This window comes from Argiope bruennichi, chromosome 10 (genome assembly GCF_947563725.1).
Source record: "Argiope bruennichi chromosome 10, qqArgBrue1.1, whole genome shotgun sequence".
NCBI lineage: Eukaryota > Metazoa > Arthropoda > Arachnida > Araneae > Araneidae > Argiope > Argiope bruennichi.
Window position 1 is genome coordinate 14,270,699 of NC_079160.1, and position 18,775 is coordinate 14,289,473.

The 18,775-nt window shown below is 25.9% G+C and overlaps 1 protein-coding gene across 2 annotated transcripts; it reads right to left on the reverse strand.

The window, feature by feature from the left end:
* Positions 1 to 3,177: 3,177 nt before the first annotated feature.
* LOC129987423 (alpha-ketoglutarate-dependent dioxygenase alkB homolog 7, mitochondrial-like) lies at positions 3,178 to 10,541 on the reverse strand. 2 transcript variants are annotated; one of them, XM_056095402.1, is made up of 4 exons: positions 9,754 to 10,541; positions 6,787 to 6,973; positions 6,093 to 6,217; positions 3,178 to 3,427 (listed from the first exon to the last, which is right to left on the reverse strand). In XM_056095402.1, the coding sequence occupies exons 1-4, from the start codon at positions 9,774 to 9,776 to the stop codon at positions 3,286 to 3,288; spliced, it is 477 nt and encodes a 158-aa protein (XP_055951377.1). In that variant the 5' UTR covers positions 9,777 to 10,541; the 3' UTR covers positions 3,178 to 3,285. The 2 variants fall into 2 exon arrangements, with proteins under 2 accessions (XP_055951377.1, XP_055951376.1); XM_056095401.1 differs by having other exon boundaries at positions 6,787 to 6,960; positions 9,754 to 10,540.
* Between the last annotated feature and the right edge of the window lie 8,234 nt (positions 10,542 to 18,775).

Consider the following 18,775-nt stretch of genomic DNA (forward strand, 5'->3'; position numbering starts at 1 on the left):
GATGTAAATAATCACATTTATGATTTCTGTTTTCTTTCCCAGTAATGCATCAAAATTTGAAACTAAAACTTTTTATTAACATCAAAAATTACACACAATAGAAATATTTAAAAATTGATCCTGCTTTTGTATGTTGTATACGAATAAAAATAATATGAATAAAAAATATGAGCTATCTGTGCTTTTATAACTCTGATAATTTCTTAGTTGTGTTTTGAAAAACATGCCTCTTCAGATTCAGCTGACTTCCAAGGAATTTTCAAAAATTTCACCTACTTTTATAACTTTAATACTAAAATCTGTCATTTTTAAGGAATGCTTAATATCATGTTCACAACTGCCAGCAAGTTTGCATTTCAGAGTATATTACTTCTTTGAAGTACCTTTCTGAGTTTCTGTTTTCTTAAATATCTAATTTTAAGACTCCTATTAGCTGTAAAACATGCTGGACATTTTCATTTTGTTCATGCACTGAAATTTATACCAAGCTGTAATTATTACGTATTTTGTAATTTTCATTTTAATTCCTGCATGTCGGTAGCAATTAATATTTAGAGTGTGAAAAATTAAATAAGTTCAACAACTTATTTAGTGTGTAACATTAAGAAACTTAGTTTGCAAAATGGAAATAATATAAATTAAAAATTATTTTATTATTTAAAGTTTATTACTATTTTAAACTTACTGCTCCCTGGTATTAAGTTTCAGGGAAAGAGAGGGAGGGAGACGTGAGAATCATTTTCAAAAATAAAGAGGGGCGATGCTTTGGCATTTGTTCTGGGCATCATTCTATGCAGATATGCTTTTATGCAGCCAGCTGGATTTTGTGTTGACGAGCTCTCATTGAATCCGAGTGAAATGGATGTTTTGAGTATCACTACACATGCTGATTATAAAATTTTGTTTAAAATCGGTTTTTATTTATTTATTAATGTCCACTTTTTCTTTAAAAAAAATTCTAAATTAGTAATGAACATTCATGCTTTTTATTGTGAAGTTCAAACATACTCTGCCATCTTTCTTTCAAAATATAATTTAAACTCTTACATTCTTCTTATGAAAGAGGTAGCATACATTTAACTTGGACAAATGATATAACTGAAAAGAAGCTTTTAAAGTTTTAGCAATAGGAAGTCATGATTACATCGTCGTTTTGAGACATATCAGAAGATAAAATTTAGGATGGTTTGGCCATGAATGTGCTAAGTAATTTGATTAATTTTCTTTATATGATTGTGTTGGCGCTCTACAAGCCACAGCATTTGATTTAGAGCTACTAAATTTGTCACATATATGTCTTAGAGGATAGGAATGTGCACCTCGGAAAATTTCCGAAATCTGAATTAGAATTTTAATAAATTAAAAATTAAGTGAATTGTGGCATTTTTCCTCAATAACATCCCATATATTACAGCACAAGGATTTTTGCATTATCTTAAAATTCAAAAAGTTATCGTTCCAATGACGTTCCAATTATATTTTTGCATTATAATTTTTTTCTATTCTTAATTAATTTTTTAAAATTATTTCAAACATAATTTGCAAAAATATAATTCGTAACTGAAGTAAAACTCAAATCTTTTTTTTTTTTTTTTTTTTTGTCTTTACTAATATTTTATAGTGGTATTATAATTTCTCCATTGATGATGGTTAAGATGTGAAGATCCAGCTTATTTTTCCAAATTGAATAAGTTTAAATAAAAAACACGCTTTTAATAAATTTTTGAATTTTTTATGTTCATAATTAAGATTTAACTTTAAAATTAAACAGTAATTAAATTTTCTTTAAATGCACCAATTTTATTTAACACTGTAATACCAATTTAATAATCGTGTGAACTTTTGCCTAATTTTAGTAATTTTTTAAGCATATTTTTTAAATTTAATTTCCTGTAATAGAAATAATAACATTAAGTAGAAACATATAATAATAATTTAATTTCCTGTAAATTCAAATCGTGTAGATTATTTCATCCAATATTTAATACCGTGATTTTCTCTCATTATAGAAGGCAAAAGATGAAGGATTCTGTTTAGTATCTGTATAATTTAGAAGATGAATAAAAAAGGAAAGTTACGTTACGCGAAATTCAGAAGATTGATGTACGAATATTTACATTTTTAATAGCTATATGGGATTAGTCTATATTAGAAAGATTCATATATATAATAAACAGAAATTAAGTAAGATAAAATAACTTAGCCTTTAACATCTGACAGTTTGGCACACTCATGGACATGAAATTACATCTAAATGACATAAACATTAAATATAAACAATATTACCTGCAAACCCATTGTCCGCCAAAGGTGACTAGTTTATAATAAGAAGTGGCTATACACATGTGTTTGTTACTAAAGAACAAAAATTGCTACACGTAAAGCTACAATATTAGTCACAAAAATAGCTTTAAATAAATATGCTATGTAAAAGTTCATCTTAAAACAAAACATTTCAAAATTATCGATCAAGTAATTTAAATTTAATAGAATTTTTTTGCTAAAATTTGCAAATATAAGTATATTATTTTATAATCAGAAACTTACCTTTTCACTAATATTAATTTGTTTCTATAATGTGCTAAAAGCAAGTAATCAATTATTACGATGAAAAATGTTTTCATTGCTTCGTAATTTTTTTAACACGTGTTTTTAGCGTTATAGTTAAAATACAAAATTTTTCGTCATTGATTTACCCACACTGCTTCTTCGAGAGGATTTCATTGCACTATTGATTTTGATCAGTTTACCATAACAATTTTATTTAAGATTGACTATGAGAGGATTATCTTTATTTAATTCAACTACATTTGATTGCCACAACACACCCAGAAAAGATTGAATGTTGCTATACGACTGAAATAAAACAATGTAGCGGTTACATAATTCTACGACCAACTCTCTGGATACAGCAGATGGCATTATGTTATTAACATCAAGGTATATTTCCCATGACCCTTCTTTGGGAGTCATTATTAGATTGTATTCTAAGTGAGTGTCATGTATTTTCGTGTTTGTTTTGTCTTTTGAAATGTGGAACTTAAAAAATAATTAAATAACTGTTCCTAAAACTTGTCTATTATTTTCATATACTTCATAATGAGGTTATAAAGAGTCTCATCCTTTAACAATAATCATACAAGTTCCTTTTTTAAAATTTTAAATAAAAAATTAAGAAACACGTGCATTGTTTTAATTAATAAGAACATTTGAATTTCATACACAAAGTAATTTGAACTTCATACAAAGTTTAGAAATTTCAAATACACACTGGGCAGGCAAACTTTACACATCAGTCTTGATTTTTTCTTCAGGTTCATTTCTACATATTACTGATACGCGACGACCCCGAGGCACTGCAATTCCTTTGAAGAAGGACTCCGAATCTTTCAAAATTTCATGGGTGAATTTGTATCGCACAAGACCACTAAAAATTAAAAAAGCTGAAGCTTTAAAAATATTTAAAACATGTAGTATGAAAAAGGCAATAATGAACAATGTTTCACAAAATGAGTTAATTCTTTAAAAAATATTTTGATAAATAAAAAATTATTTCTCAAATTTATCCTTCCCTTTCTTTCAATTTCTGCTTCTTTTTTCTTAGTTTCAAGAATTAGTTTTACCGGCGGGCTTGGATTAGATAGTGGAATTTCCTGGAGCAGAAGTCACATTTGGCAATATTATGCCAAACAAAGACTGATGTATAAGAATAAGGCAGTATATAAAATTGTAAACATTCTGAAACATTTCTTATTAATGTTAAAAATGGCAAAATTGTATTATAAAATAAAATATATAAATCTATAAAAGCAAGCAATTGTGATTGCAGATCTATTCAAAAATGTTAGATAAATAGTATGACTAAACAGTGTTAATTGAAAAATCAACTAAAATTCATAGACACGAAAGTTAAAAAGAGTAAAATAAGTAATCCTCGTGGGAAAAAACTGACGCAAACAAAGACTAAGGATGACACGATAAGCTTCATAGAAAAACTAAATTCACGCCAAAGATTTATATTTCGTATCCATTGTACGCTAATGCCATGTAAGGCATTTTTTTGGGATAGGTCATTTATTAAAGAGTATGCCTCTGCTTCTAAAGTAGTATCTTCGCTTAATATATATTAGAGTTTCCGAGCCTAACTTTTCCGGAGCAATCATTTTTTGGGCTTCTGGAAGTGAATTTTTATATTTTTATTGCTATAAATGCTTTTTTTTTTTTTTCAAACGAAACCATTTTAAGGAAAGGAAGGATGGTCATCTTTCTTTGACAAATCTTACCTTTACAGTGCATCCAATTATTTTTGAGGCCAAATACTGCAATATGTCTGTGCCCCACAGCAAGAATTTTGAGAATACCCGAAAAGCATTGGCAAAACATCGTTAAATTTTCGAAGAATACTTCGGCGCGGAGGGGGGTAACACTTTTTGGATTTAATGTAGAGAATTACTTCGATTACTCAGAATGTTTTTGCTTCTCTAAAATAGAATGTAGATTTTTTTTTATAGAATCCGAATGATTTATATGATTGGTCCAGAATTATTAATGATTTAAAATGTTAAAACATTTTTTTTTTTACTGCCTACTTAGAATATTAAATAATTAAATGTTGACAAAATAAAAATTCCACACTGACATAACTTCAAGATTTGTTCAAGTTGTCACTCTTCTGAAATTTATATATTTATTAAATGACCGAAATCTAAACATGATCTTAGACCTTCTAATAAAAATCTTTATTTATTTATGTTTTTTTTTTTTTTTGATAACAAGAGCAGAATAGTAGGTTTATAAATTGCAACTATTTAAACAAAGCAAAAACAACGACTTGATTTTTGACAGCCTATAAATATAATTTTAAAAAATTGTAATATCTTCATCATTCTAATTCAAATCGTCATCAACAAACATATTTATCAATAACGACAACGAAAAACCCCCCCCTAGAATTCAATTTTTTTTTCTAAAGTTAAACATTTTCAAAAAATATTTCCTCAATTCCTTGCAATTTTAATACAAAATCCAATATTGAAAAATATTATTAATTATCATAAAGGCCATTGGGGTGTTTTAAAACTGTTGAACAGAAATATTTATACAACTTTTAAACACTATTCTAAATGCAATTTGAGGAATTAAATAGAACCTTGAACTAATATTTTTATTTGATGTTATCCATGATTTTTTTTTACTCTACACTGCATGAAATAAGTAGAAGGAAAAAGATTATTTTTTTAATAAAATAAAGAACACTAAGTTTTTTTCAGAACAATTTAATGAAGAATACCGTATCTACAAACAAATAATTATATCTGAAACTTGAAGCAAAACAACATACAAGTCACTTACAATAAAAAAAATCAATTTTTACTACATCATACTCTGTGAAAAAAGTAGAAGGACACTTCTAAATAATACAAATAAAAAGTTTTACTAATAGGGAATTATTCCACCATTGGCTTTGATTATTTCAAAGATTCGGTTTGGCATCAAATCATATAAACTTTGAATTTATGTTTGTTTCTCATGTGTCATTCAAAGTTCTTGAAGCTCAACTACATTTTAAAATTGCTTGCTTTCTCTGTAAACACAACGAAAAATCCTTGCCTATATGTTCTTCCCAATGTAGAGGTTTAGGCTTTTAGCAGACTAGGACAAAACCCACACAATATTTGCTACATTTTTAAGGAACTTCTTAAATTACTTTTTTTAATTAATGTAATCTACAACTGGAGAAATGGAAACGAATATGGGTATTACAGAAGTTTCTGAGAATCTATATAATTACATTATTTTCATGCTAAATCTGCTTCTTTATTTCATTACTCACTCATTTATTTTGCTTACTAATTTATTTAAATACTTTTAAAAGACTTTCTTCCCGACTTTAACTTTGTGACATACTTATTTTTACTTACTTGTTTCAGCACTGGGTTTATTATAATAAGAATTGTAGTTAATTTTATAGTAAAACTACAGATAGATAATACAAAGAAATTAATTTAACAATATATTTAAAAATGTAAAATAAGTATGGAAATTTATGTAATTTCCAAAAAAATGCAACTAAGCAAAATTCAATATATTACCTCATGATATATAATGATTGCCTTTGTAAAAGAACATCAACAAACATTTCTTTATTTTCCTCCATTGCAAGCCTCATTATTGATGATGAGAGCAGTGATATGCCAGAAATAATATTACCACAAAACTAAAAAGAGAAAGTTATTAAAACATTATTTTTTAAAAAATTCTTTAAAAAAAAAGGGGGGGAATAAAGTTAGTATTTTTTTTTTTTTTTTTTTTTTTTTTTTAAATTTAGGGACTCAACTATTGTGAAGATAATTAGCAGCTGAAAATTTATTTTTATCTATTTAAAATTATAAATGATTGCATACATCATTGCAATAAAACTTTAAACATTTTTGTCAAAATAAAAATTTCAAAAAAAAAAAAAAAAAAAAAAAAGATTTAAAAATGCATGTGCATGAAATAAAAAAAATTGCTTTAAAAGTAACTCCATTTAACAAACATATAGCTTGTTTGAACTAATTTTTTAAATGTTAATATATATAAGAATAATGTTGTTTATAGCAGTTTTAAATGCTATAAAAGGCATTTACAAAAACAAAGAATATGAAAATTTGGTATTTTTTTAAATTTAAGTTAAAACGACTAACCTAACTACATTATTATTATTTTTTTCTTTTTTGCAAATTAAAATTTTATTTTATTTTAAACATTAAAATTTCTCATGATATACTGTAAAAAAATACTTACTCTGACACTGTCAACATGGGGTTTAATGTAACCATCTTTTGATAAATCTAAAACATGAACTAATTTCAAAGTTTTACATTCAGCAGGAAAAGCCAACTTTTGGAGCCTTTGAATAATTTTACTATTTTCTTCATTCCAGTCTGCTTTTTCTGTTTCTTTGTAGCCTTGGATAGCCTGTACAATACAACTATAATGAAGTAGAGAATATTTACAAAAACATATAATCAAATTAAACGACAGAATAAATTTTACACAGTTTGAAAAATACAGTACTAAAAATTCTGTGTAGATATTTAACACGACCAAAAGGTGACCAGATATTTTGATCATTAATTTGGAATATTTTACTACTAGGCATGTAATTTGTCATGCAAAGAACAAAAATAAAATATTAAAAAAAACTTTAAGAAAAGTCATAAGTGGAGGGGGGAGATGAAATATATATATTACATTTATTTATTATTTAAGTTTCTTTATCTCGAGATATAATTATTCACATTATTTATATCAAATATCATATTTTATACAAATTGCAAAAATTTCTTAAATGTTATTTATTTAAAAGTATATTTATTCACTTTTAAACATAAATTATTAACTCAATAAAAATAAAAGTTATAAGAAGCAATGAACTAACTCAAATTTATCCTGACAAAAGAGATGCCTGGTTATTAAACAAATACATTACAAGATCCATAATTTTAACCATTCTAATAAATGCGAATAAACACAACATTAGAATTTTTTAAAAAATGGGTAAAGCTTAAGAGGAATGTATTATCTTACACCAAGCATGACAAAATCACACCAATCTTATAAAAACTCTACAAATGTCTGCTATCTTGTATGGCAACAAGTTATGGGTACAAACAGTATTTAGAGTTACAATATTAAAAAAATTTTATTATAAGATATTTGGTAAAGAAATTAGCCTAAAAAAATTCATCTTTGGCAAATGAACATTAATCTCAAGTCTAGTCAAAAATGTAAAAGGAAAAAAAAAAAAAAAAAAAAAAAAAACATTGTTATTATTTACAATTTTTTAATCAATAGTTAGCTTAGAGTTATGCAAAAGTTTATATATTTTTGTTAGACTAAATAAAAATAAGCAGTTACTGGAGTAAGTAACAGTAAGTATAAGCAGTAATGGAGCAAATGCATTAATTTAATATATATATATAAACATAATAATATTTCTTAATTTAATTTAGATCTTTATTAATTTTCTTTTTTATCATAAATTAGCCCACATTACTTCATTTTAAAATTCTCTCTTTTTTCTTTATTTAAATCATACTTTTTTTATTTATTATTTCAAACTAATTTCTCTCCAAAAAATGGATGAGTCTGAATTCTTATGCTCCAATAGAGGGAATAAAAATCTTTAAGACCTATGGTATAACTTCCAAGGATACCTAAGATTACCTTTCCTAAATTGACACATGTCAAAGAAATCCTTAGTGAAAACACTTAAAAATTTTTTTTTCACACTACACTCTTGTATTCTAGTGTGAACAAACACATTTGCTTTTTCACCCTCGTATACAAACTGTAGAAAAGTAAATTGAAGTTAGTTCCAAATTTATATTCTTTTTGGCCATACACCTGCAAAATTATGTTACAATATATATATATATATATTGAAATGTATCTAAAAATTTAGAATTCTCGTTTGAAATTAGTCTTTTTAGATATTTAGAAATTTTTCTCTTGATACTTTAGCTGACTAACTTCACACACACAAAATGGATTGCAATTGTCTGATAATTCCATAATAAAAATTCTAAATTAATACACTATTTTTTACTAATTTTTATATATAATAAACTAATTGAAACATTCTCCTTTTGACTTTTTTTCATTCTTCCATAATATGCAGCATCTTGGGCAGAACTTTATTGTATACTTCAGTAAATCTTGTACACATTTTGAAACAGTATTTCTTATTTTAGAGTAATTGGATCTGAAGTTTGATACAGATATACAATTTTATTGATTTATATTGTATTTATAACTTTATTGGAGAATGACAAAATTCTGTTCATTCATACAATTCTTTTCTTTCTTACTCTTTTGAGTCGGTTCATTCGGTCTGCCCATTTGTCTATATTCACATACAGACAAATGGGCAGACCAAATGAACAATAAAAACAAATACATATTTGGGTCAAAATTAAATACAAATTTCTCATTCTGATTTTAAGACCACTAATTACGTTTGACAAAGTTTTAATAGCACCCCAATATTTTATAACTCAATGAATTTGTATTTTTGAAACTTATTGATCTGTCAACTTGGCAAATATTTCTTAATTGAGCTGTTTGTGATGGAATCTCAGCTCAGTGATCCCTAGGAAGAAATTTCTTGATGTCTCTAAATTAAAAGAAGTTATCAAAATGGAAGTAGTTAATTTTTTTAAGATTACAGTATTTTCTTTTCATATATGCGATTTAAAATGTATTATTAAAAGTAAATATTATTAGTTAAATACTGTGCATCAAAACAAAATGTTTAACTTCAGTTGAGTAAATTAATTCTGAAAAATTTAATTTTAAAAAACTATTTAATAAAGATTATCAGATTAAATTAATATTTGTTAATTAAAAATCTCTCCTACATCAAATCTAAAATGAAATTTATAATCAGTAATGACTAAAAATTTATGTTATAAATATGGAAATATAAGTATTTATTATAATGCAGTATACATTGAATATTTCTCTCTTACATTAACCGTAAAAATGTTATGGCTATTGCATGATAAACCAAAATCTTTTATTTTTGTTAATTTTCCCACAGAAAAAAATTAATACGAGGGAAACTTGATATGATTTTCTTCCAAGTAAGAAAAAATACAAAAGTAGCAGTTTTTATTTTATAAAATATGACTTAATAGTATATTTTCAAAAGCACAATGCATTTTCGTCTGTAATAAATATGAAAATATTTAAAATATAAGCACTTACACCATCCCAATGGTCAAATTCATATCGTCGACGTTTAAATATAGGATCTATTTCTTTCATAAGATTTTCTTCCTCTGATTCCGAAATAAAATTTTCATACAATTTGAAATGTTCACTTACAATATTGAGCAAGTTGGAATCAGATCCCCACATATATGTTACTTGATTTTCATTATTTTCTTTGTTTGCTGTTGAATGTATTTGATTATATAGAAATACTTGTTGTTTTAATTCCTTAACTGCCTTTATGAATTTTCTATTTACTAAAAATATATGCTGACGACTAATAAATGAAGGAAATATCATGATTCCAAAAATGTTTATTTAACGATTTCAACAATTAAACAAAATAATACAATAAATCGGCTTCTTTAATTAGAGGTGTAAAACCCCGATGGCCATGTTTATAGAAAAATAGCAGAGAAAAACAAAGATTCAAACATTGTTACGGTATGCTACAAAAAGCATTATTTACGTCTGTTCTACTTGTGTGAAAATATGCTATTTTTCGATGTGTACGTTTCCAGCTAATTATATATTTCTGTTTTATACAATGCGGCAATTTTCGCACCCACAAGACTCTTGATGATGCGATTACTTAATAAATATTTCTAACAAGATACCGGAAAAATCGTTTGTTTATTTACGAAACTTTTTCGAGAAGGTCACAGTTAATACATTCGGCCGTATTCACCAAACCGGTTGCTAAACATCGGATCGTTCAACCCATGATCAACGACAAATCATCAACCAATGATCATTGGTATTCACGAACGTTAATTTTACGACTAAGCATCAAGGTTACGACAAGCAGCTTTTTCTGCCTTTTTCAACCGGAAATGGATATTGGTCTATATATATCACATGATTATCAGCTGATGGGTGGCGCTGTTTCGTGTTTTTGTTGTTATTTTGTTTCTTTCCCAGATGTGTACAAGGAATGTGGTAAGATCAAACGAGAAAACAAAGGTGATATTGCCTAGTGACAATCTCACCGATTTGCTTACATGATATAGCTTTTCGTAGGATTGTTTCTCTGACTATACATTATTAACCAAGTATATTTTAAATTTCCACTATATTATTATGTAATAAAACATTTGAGCATTTGCTCTCTTTTGAATTGAGAATATGCATATTAGCTGTGCTTTGAATAGTTTTCCAATGAATTAAACTCTTACAAAAGGTCTATCTGAATTAAATTTTTGAAAAAAATGCATATTAACCTTAAATTAGTTAATTTACTTATGGAAATATTTAAACATTTTTTATATAATTATAGAGTATATACATAAACGATAGAAATAACAAACTGCTGCAAACTGATTTCGCAAGTGAGGAGTTCATTGAAGTTTCTTCTAAACAATGAATTTAACAAAAATTGTAGTATCCTGTATTTTTAATATAATAAAAGAGGAGGCAATGTAGTGTATAAAATCTTGCTTACAAGTATTATGACTTTCATATTAGTAAATAATTTTCATTTACACAAAATATTTCAATTTCCAAAGGTTATTTAAATTGTAATGAAAAGCAATGATATCTCTGGCAATCCCATATAATTGTTTGCATGAAGTTTATAGCATATATTACAAACTTCTCTTTAAGATTGTTATTAGACTTTCAGCATTTATTTTTAAACAAATAGGTTTTAAACTTCCACAATATATTATATTTTAAAAAAATACTAAGATTGTTTTTGGTGTCAATATTTAAATATGTATTAGCTGTCTACATATTCAGTAGTTTTTGAGATAATTTTTTTCCCTCAAAGCTGAATAAAAGTAAAAAAATACTTATTCTGTGGTATGCTTTTATTTCTATCGAAAAGCAAATATGGAAAATTTTTCTTTTATTAGCTATCAGAATATTAAATTTTTACATATATTTTGTTAAAAAAAATATAAATTTATAGTTATAAATGTCAGAATATATACATATAAGAAGAATATATACATACAGAATATATGCTGCAAATCAGAAGATTCAAATTATAAACAAAAGTCAGTGAAAATTGTATATGAATATTGAAGACCAACAGCTATTTCACCAAAATAAATATTCATGCAATAAATTTGTATAGTATATAGTTATTGTGGAAGTGAAGAAGCTCATTTATACCTCATATCTAAAACTTTTTGTAAACAATGAATTTAACAACTCTTTAAATTTGAATGGGCTAATTGTTAGCTTGACAACATGTACTTGACATTACAAATCAGTATAAAAATAATGTAAATATTGATGAAAACCATACTTATTTTAGAATTGATATCCCTGAATGAAATAAATGATTAATTTGCACATCATAAGCATTCACTTTTGTTCAAATAAATTGAGTGGCAAAACATCTAAATTAACAATACATTTTTTAACACTTTCTGCTTGATGATTCAAACTTGATCAAAAAGCAACACAGGTTAACTTGATTAGCCTGTCAGAAACTAGTAATGATATTTTAATTCTTTCAAGTAAATGTGAAATTCCATTTGTTTCAACAAGTTTTTGCCTTCTTTTTTTTTTTTTTTATTCCCAGGATTTTGTACCAAAAAAGTTATTAATTTTTTGATATTTTAACATTTAGTTTCTACTCATACTTGAATAATATCTGTCACTTTATTATATTAATTTCCAATGATGTTTTTATAATTATTCATATCTTCATGACAATCATTACTTCCTGAAATCATATACCTATGAGCACAACATCTAACTAAATACTGTTAAGTCAGCATAATTTCCTTTGTTTAATTGTCAAATTTTTCAACTCAGAATCTTGTGTATTTAAACAAGGAATCTCTTTCTATATTTAAAATATGATGGAAGATGATCCAAATTGAAATGTTTTAAGAAAGTAAAAGAATTTTTCACAATTTTTTTTTTCTTGAAATCATCTTAAATATTATTCTAATAGGTTACATTAAACTGTCAGTTAAGTTAAGTTGAATTTTTAAAATAAAAACCTCTTTTTTAAAATTTTATATTTGCATCATAATTTGTAGAAATTTGAATTAACTCGGATAAGTTATTATCTATACTTGTTTTTCAAATTCCAAAATTTTCAAATCCCAATTAATCTATTTTCTTTGTTTTTCACACACTTCTCAGAATGTCTTAAAATATGCAAAATTAAAAAAGGACTTCTGTATACAAAAATCTATTTTATTCAAATTTGACTCGAAAAGTAACATATATGAATTACAAAAGAAAATTCTGACAGAGAAGTTACAGCTTCTACAAGCATTAAAACAAAGTTCCATTAAAGGTACTTTAAAATATAACATTCATGCTGATTATTAATTCAAAATTCTTCTACAAGAATTACAAGAAAGTGTCAATAGAGGTGCGACATTAATGCTGATTCTTAATACAAAATTCTTCTATATGTGTCTTTTTATTTCTCTAATACATATACATATTGTAATAAGATAATAAGCACATAAAACCACTAAAAAATAACTACACTCATATGAGCCATACATACATGTCATTTTCTATAAATCATAAAAAGAACAACATCAAATTAAAAATACATTTGATTTTCAAAGATGGGAATAAGGAATTATTTAGTCATTTCTATACAGATAAATTCAAAAAATAATCAGGTAAAGAATACATTAGAAATAATGTTAAAATTTGTTATGTAATGAGAAGGAAAACATTAATAAAAATTGGGAATCATTTTCAGCAGATAACAAAGGTCAAAAATGATTTCTTTAAAAAATGTTAATTTTATACACATTGTTGAAGATTAAAGCTGAAGTAAACTGATATTGTAAAAGAGATTAGCTATATTGAGTGACTAAGCACATTATTATATCACACAATTTATAAGTAACAAAAGTAATTTCTTTAAATTTCTAATTATTAATCATAATAAAAACTGCAATAATTCTTTTTCTATAAAATAAATAATAACATAAAAAATCAATTTACTAAAAAAAAAAAAATTATATACCCATGTGAAAACAGTGTACAATCATGGAAATGAGTCATACAGGAAAGTTTCAAAAATACAAAAAGCAATCCTGTATAATCATCACCAGACAGATGAAAAAGATTTTTTTGTTTGTTGCTTTTCTTTCTTTCTTTTTCTTTTTTTTTTTTTTTTCAGGAGGAAAAGGCTGTTCCTTATTTCTTCCATATCTTTGCAAGTCTTTAATCTGAGAAATGTGAAATAAGAATTAATTATAATATTATAAATAACTAATGAAAAAAATTGCTAATTTAACAATAATACTTACATGACATACTTAAAAATTGATAATATAAACACAAATATTATAATTTATTTGATTATAATATTAAATATTTTAAATATTATAATATTTGATATAAGTCAAAAATACCATTTTTTGTAACTAAATTTAGAATTCATTTATACAGTACTTTTTAAAGCTTTTATATATATATATAAAAAAAAAAAGACATAAGATATTCTATTCTCAATCACTAGAAATGTGCATTCTAAAAAATTTGTAAGTGATTTCAGATAACTTTGGAAAATATTCTACAGAAAGAATATTTTTTTTCCTAATCTTAAAATATTATTTGTTCAACGAAAACATATTTATTATTTAGGCAAAAACCCTTCTTGCTTTATTCATACAAAAATCTGCCATATACAGTGGTATAATGGTAGGGGTGGAAGAATAAGATTTTTCAATATGGAATAAAGCATAATTAAAATTTTAAGTTTATATTGCAAATAATCTTTAATACTTGAATTCTTTATTATATTTTTACAGATTTACAAAATTGAAAAATAAAAGGAGCAAGGTTAAAATTGATTAACATGTACACTGTCTATGTAAAGAATGGGAAAATTTTCTTATAGCATAACAAATGCAAAAACTGTTACCGATGAATTCTAGTTATAAAAGTAATATTAAAAGTTAATTAAAAATGATTTGAAAAAATATTATACATACATTATCAATTTTTAATAACTTATATCGCCATAATAACATAATTAAAAAAACTATAAGACTACACAAATGATATGATATGTATAGATATGAAATAACTTATTTTATTAGCAAGTCATTAGATTAACCAGATAAAAAATATGCAATAAAATGTTTTTAATGGAAGCATTTAAGGAACAAAAAACTGTAAAACAGTATTGACAAAAAACAGTATAATCGTACTAAACTTGATGAGTTTTCTAAAAGGTATTAATAAGTTTAGAAAATTCTTTTAATTATAATTCCTTTGCTTCAAAAATTTGAATGTTCACGGAATTATACAAATGACAGATTCTAATTTTAATTCCAGAAAATAATAATCAAAAATCAACTCGGATATAATAACAATAAAAAGGGATTCCCATATGAACGATGTAAAAGGGATAAATGTAAACATACCTCAAGTCGCTCAGATTCATTATTTGGTAGGTAAATGAATCTTGGCCTCATTTCAGCTATACATTTAGATACTTCATTTATAGCCCGGCAACATGATGACTGGCTAGTTTGATTGAAATCACCAATTATTTGTTGATGACTTCCTGAAGCAAAAAAAAGCAAGGCAATACACAATTTCTCTTCAGTAGTTACAGCACTGTTTCGTAAAATATTGGTGCTTAATTTCTCCTTCTCAAAGATAAAATGCATTGGAAACAAAATCACATTCATCTAACAAATCCAAATCAGAAACTCTGTCAGTGTAAATTATTCACCTCCTATCTGATATCAACTGCAATAGTTCCAATGTACAGTACACTCCCGATTATCCGCGGAATTGGGTGGCGCTGCCGCCGCGGATAACAAAAATCGCGGATAATCCGAATAAAGCTAAAAAAGGGTATAGCAAAAAAGAAAACAGTCATTCCAACTTTGAAAAATTGTTTTATGTACAATAAAACGTAAAATAAACAGCAGGAAATGTTTAACTAACGCTTAATATGTTAGTATATCACTCAAAACTAACCTAAAATGCATTTTGTTAATGAAAACAGAAAAGTGCTTTGTATTTACGAGAGGCGTCAAGGATACACAGAAAAATTAATACATATGTACTGTTTTAATACTGTAATGTATTATGTAATTACAAAAGCATTACTGTAAAACTGCACCTTTTTGAAAAAATCAGTCAAAAAAAAAAACATATCCGCACCGCGGATAATCGGGAGTCTACTGTATCTAAATCCTCCATGTTTGTTTACTGTAACAGTTGTCCTTCTTGAGAACTGCGCATGCGGAAAACCGTTGATCAAATTTGATCATCGGAAGTCCGTGAATCAAAAAATGGGGCAAAACAGAGGGAAATCGTCAACCGATTTGGTGTGGTGAATACCGATTTGACTGCTGATCAGCGTTTAATCATCAGCTGATGTTTAACAACGGTTGGTGAATACGGCCAATGTTCTCTTTATTAAAAAGAGATGAAATTCTTGAACGAGGAAGATTGGAGGAAATGTGTACCCCAGAATGTGTACTAAAATTCACTTTTCTTATTGACCAATCCCAGCTCGCGGAAGAAAGCCGCTACGTATATCCATGTATATGAGCAATGCAATCGTACATGTGATTGGCTAACGTGCAAAAGTGATTGATTGTTTATGTTTACATTTTGGAAATGAACAGCAAACGTGTGTCAGATTCTGTCTGGTTAATCTTTGAAAATTCACAGGTGGTTTGAGACACAGAAGTGTGAAAGAATTTATGAGCAGTTGTTGATATATGTGGGATAGTAAACATAAAAAATATAGTTCTTTTTATCATGTACATAATGTTATTCCATTTACATTAACTTACAAATCTTCAGTAACATGTGTAATGATTATGATTTAAAGTATATTTGTATGTATCGCCAAATAAGTAGCATATTTAGATAAATGATTTTTTTAAAAATATATTTCAAAGATTTTATTTTCTAGTGATTTTTTTTTTTTCGTGCAGAACATGCAAAGAAGGCTTTCTATCAGTATCATGTTTTCACAAGTATTGAGTCATAATTTTTAACAATGATTATCATGTTCATATTTAACTCTCAGAACTTTATTGCTGCTGATATTCATATTTCCTCAATTTTAAATACTTTCATCTCTTTATTTTTTGTTCCTCTTTGTTTCAATAATACTTAAGCCCAGCTAATTATTGACATTCTTATTAAATACCAATTTTACCTAATTGTTACATGACAAGTCGTAATAAGCATTGCCCTTTTTATGTTTATTTATTTATTTTGCATTGAAATGGAATATATAGGGGAAAAAATACTCATATATTGAACATATTCAAAGTGAAAAGGAAAATTTGTTTTTTAAAAATATAAAATTGTTTTTTTTTTTTTGTTTTTTTTTACTTTTTAAAATCAACTACATAGACTCAGACATTGATTTCTATTTATATAGCAATTTCAGCAGAATTAGTCAAACAAATGTCTTTCTCAAACTATAATGCCACGACAATTTGTGCAATTCTTAATTGCTATTCCTTCGATATAAATTATGAAGATCAAGCAACTCATATATGTGTGAATTTTTGAATTGTTTGTGTGTGAATTTACATTGAAATATTTTAATACCATCTGCTTTTACTTTACTTCATATTAACCATTTTAAAATATATCCAAATTTCAATAAAAGACATACTTCTAATAACACGTTTTCTGTATTTTACTCAATATTTTGCAATACATATATATATATAATGTAATTTTAAATAGCCATGTTATATTTCTTCAAAAAAATTTTCAGCATATTTTTTTCTGAATTGGTTTGAATTAGTTCTTTCAATAACATATATATCCAATACAAAAACTTTCATATTCCAATGAAGGTAAAATATGCCAATCTATTGAATACCTTTTTTCGTGTAAAGGTGAATATTTTAAAATCCCTTTATGGAAGGCTTTATACAGATGTATGAGGCCTCATATAATGCACTTAGAATTTTAATACAATATTTTATTAAAGAAATATAATGATCATCGTATGATATTAAAATGCATACATGTTACATTTTTTTAAAGGATTGAGAAATTATGTATATTTAAAATAAGCTATACAGAAGTTTCATGCAAGCATAATAAATAATACTTAGTTAGCTCCTAATGAATTTGTTTAATTATTAATGAATTAGTGAATTTGTTTTAAATACAATTAAAGTTGGTACCATTCAGCAACTACATTTGTTGACGATTATCTCAGTGTCAAATAAATGTTTTAAGATTTAAGTTCTTAAAATATCTCTAATTTTATATAAACCTTGTCCTGGTTTTATATTAATCTTCAGTTTCCAAACTTTTACATTACACTGCAACTTCATCTCTTCACATAATATAGTGAAGCAAAAAAAGAGTAATATTTATTTTTCATTCCTTTTAACAATTTGCTATTTTGTTAAAATTTGTTTTTAAATTAAAATAGCTTTCTAACAAATAAGATGCCAAAATTCTTTCTCTTGAAACTTAGCAAAAATTAAATGCTTTGCTATTTCATTTTCTGGAAATATTTAATTTAAACAATATTAATAAATAAATGTTGTATAATCCTGGTTCAATGTAAACTGATTTTATGAAATATCTCTGATATTGCAAATTCAAAAAACAAATACTTATTGTAGGGAAATAATTAAAATTCTTCCCATGAAATTGCAAAATTGCTGATTTTTTAATGAGTAATTGATATGTTATTATTCATATACTACAGTTTAGAATTCGTTTTGTATTCAAAACATTTCAGATCCCCCTTCCACAAAAAAAACGTATTGCTTGCCTATATGCCTCTACAGAGTTTAATTTTGACCTGCTATCCATTATTAGGTTCTAATCCATTCAATTTTTTTTTTCATTTACTGCTTATTGAGCTAACAAAGAATATAATATTAATAAAATAAAAATGATACAACATGTAACACAAATTTAATGAACCCAAATGTGGTACATAGTGCAAAGATTTGGATTATATTTCTAACATGATAGCGTTTCTAGACTTGTGTACTGTTTATAATTTCACCATGCATGACAAAAATCATTCAAAATGGTTTACAGAACAGGTCATCGCATCTGCAACTAC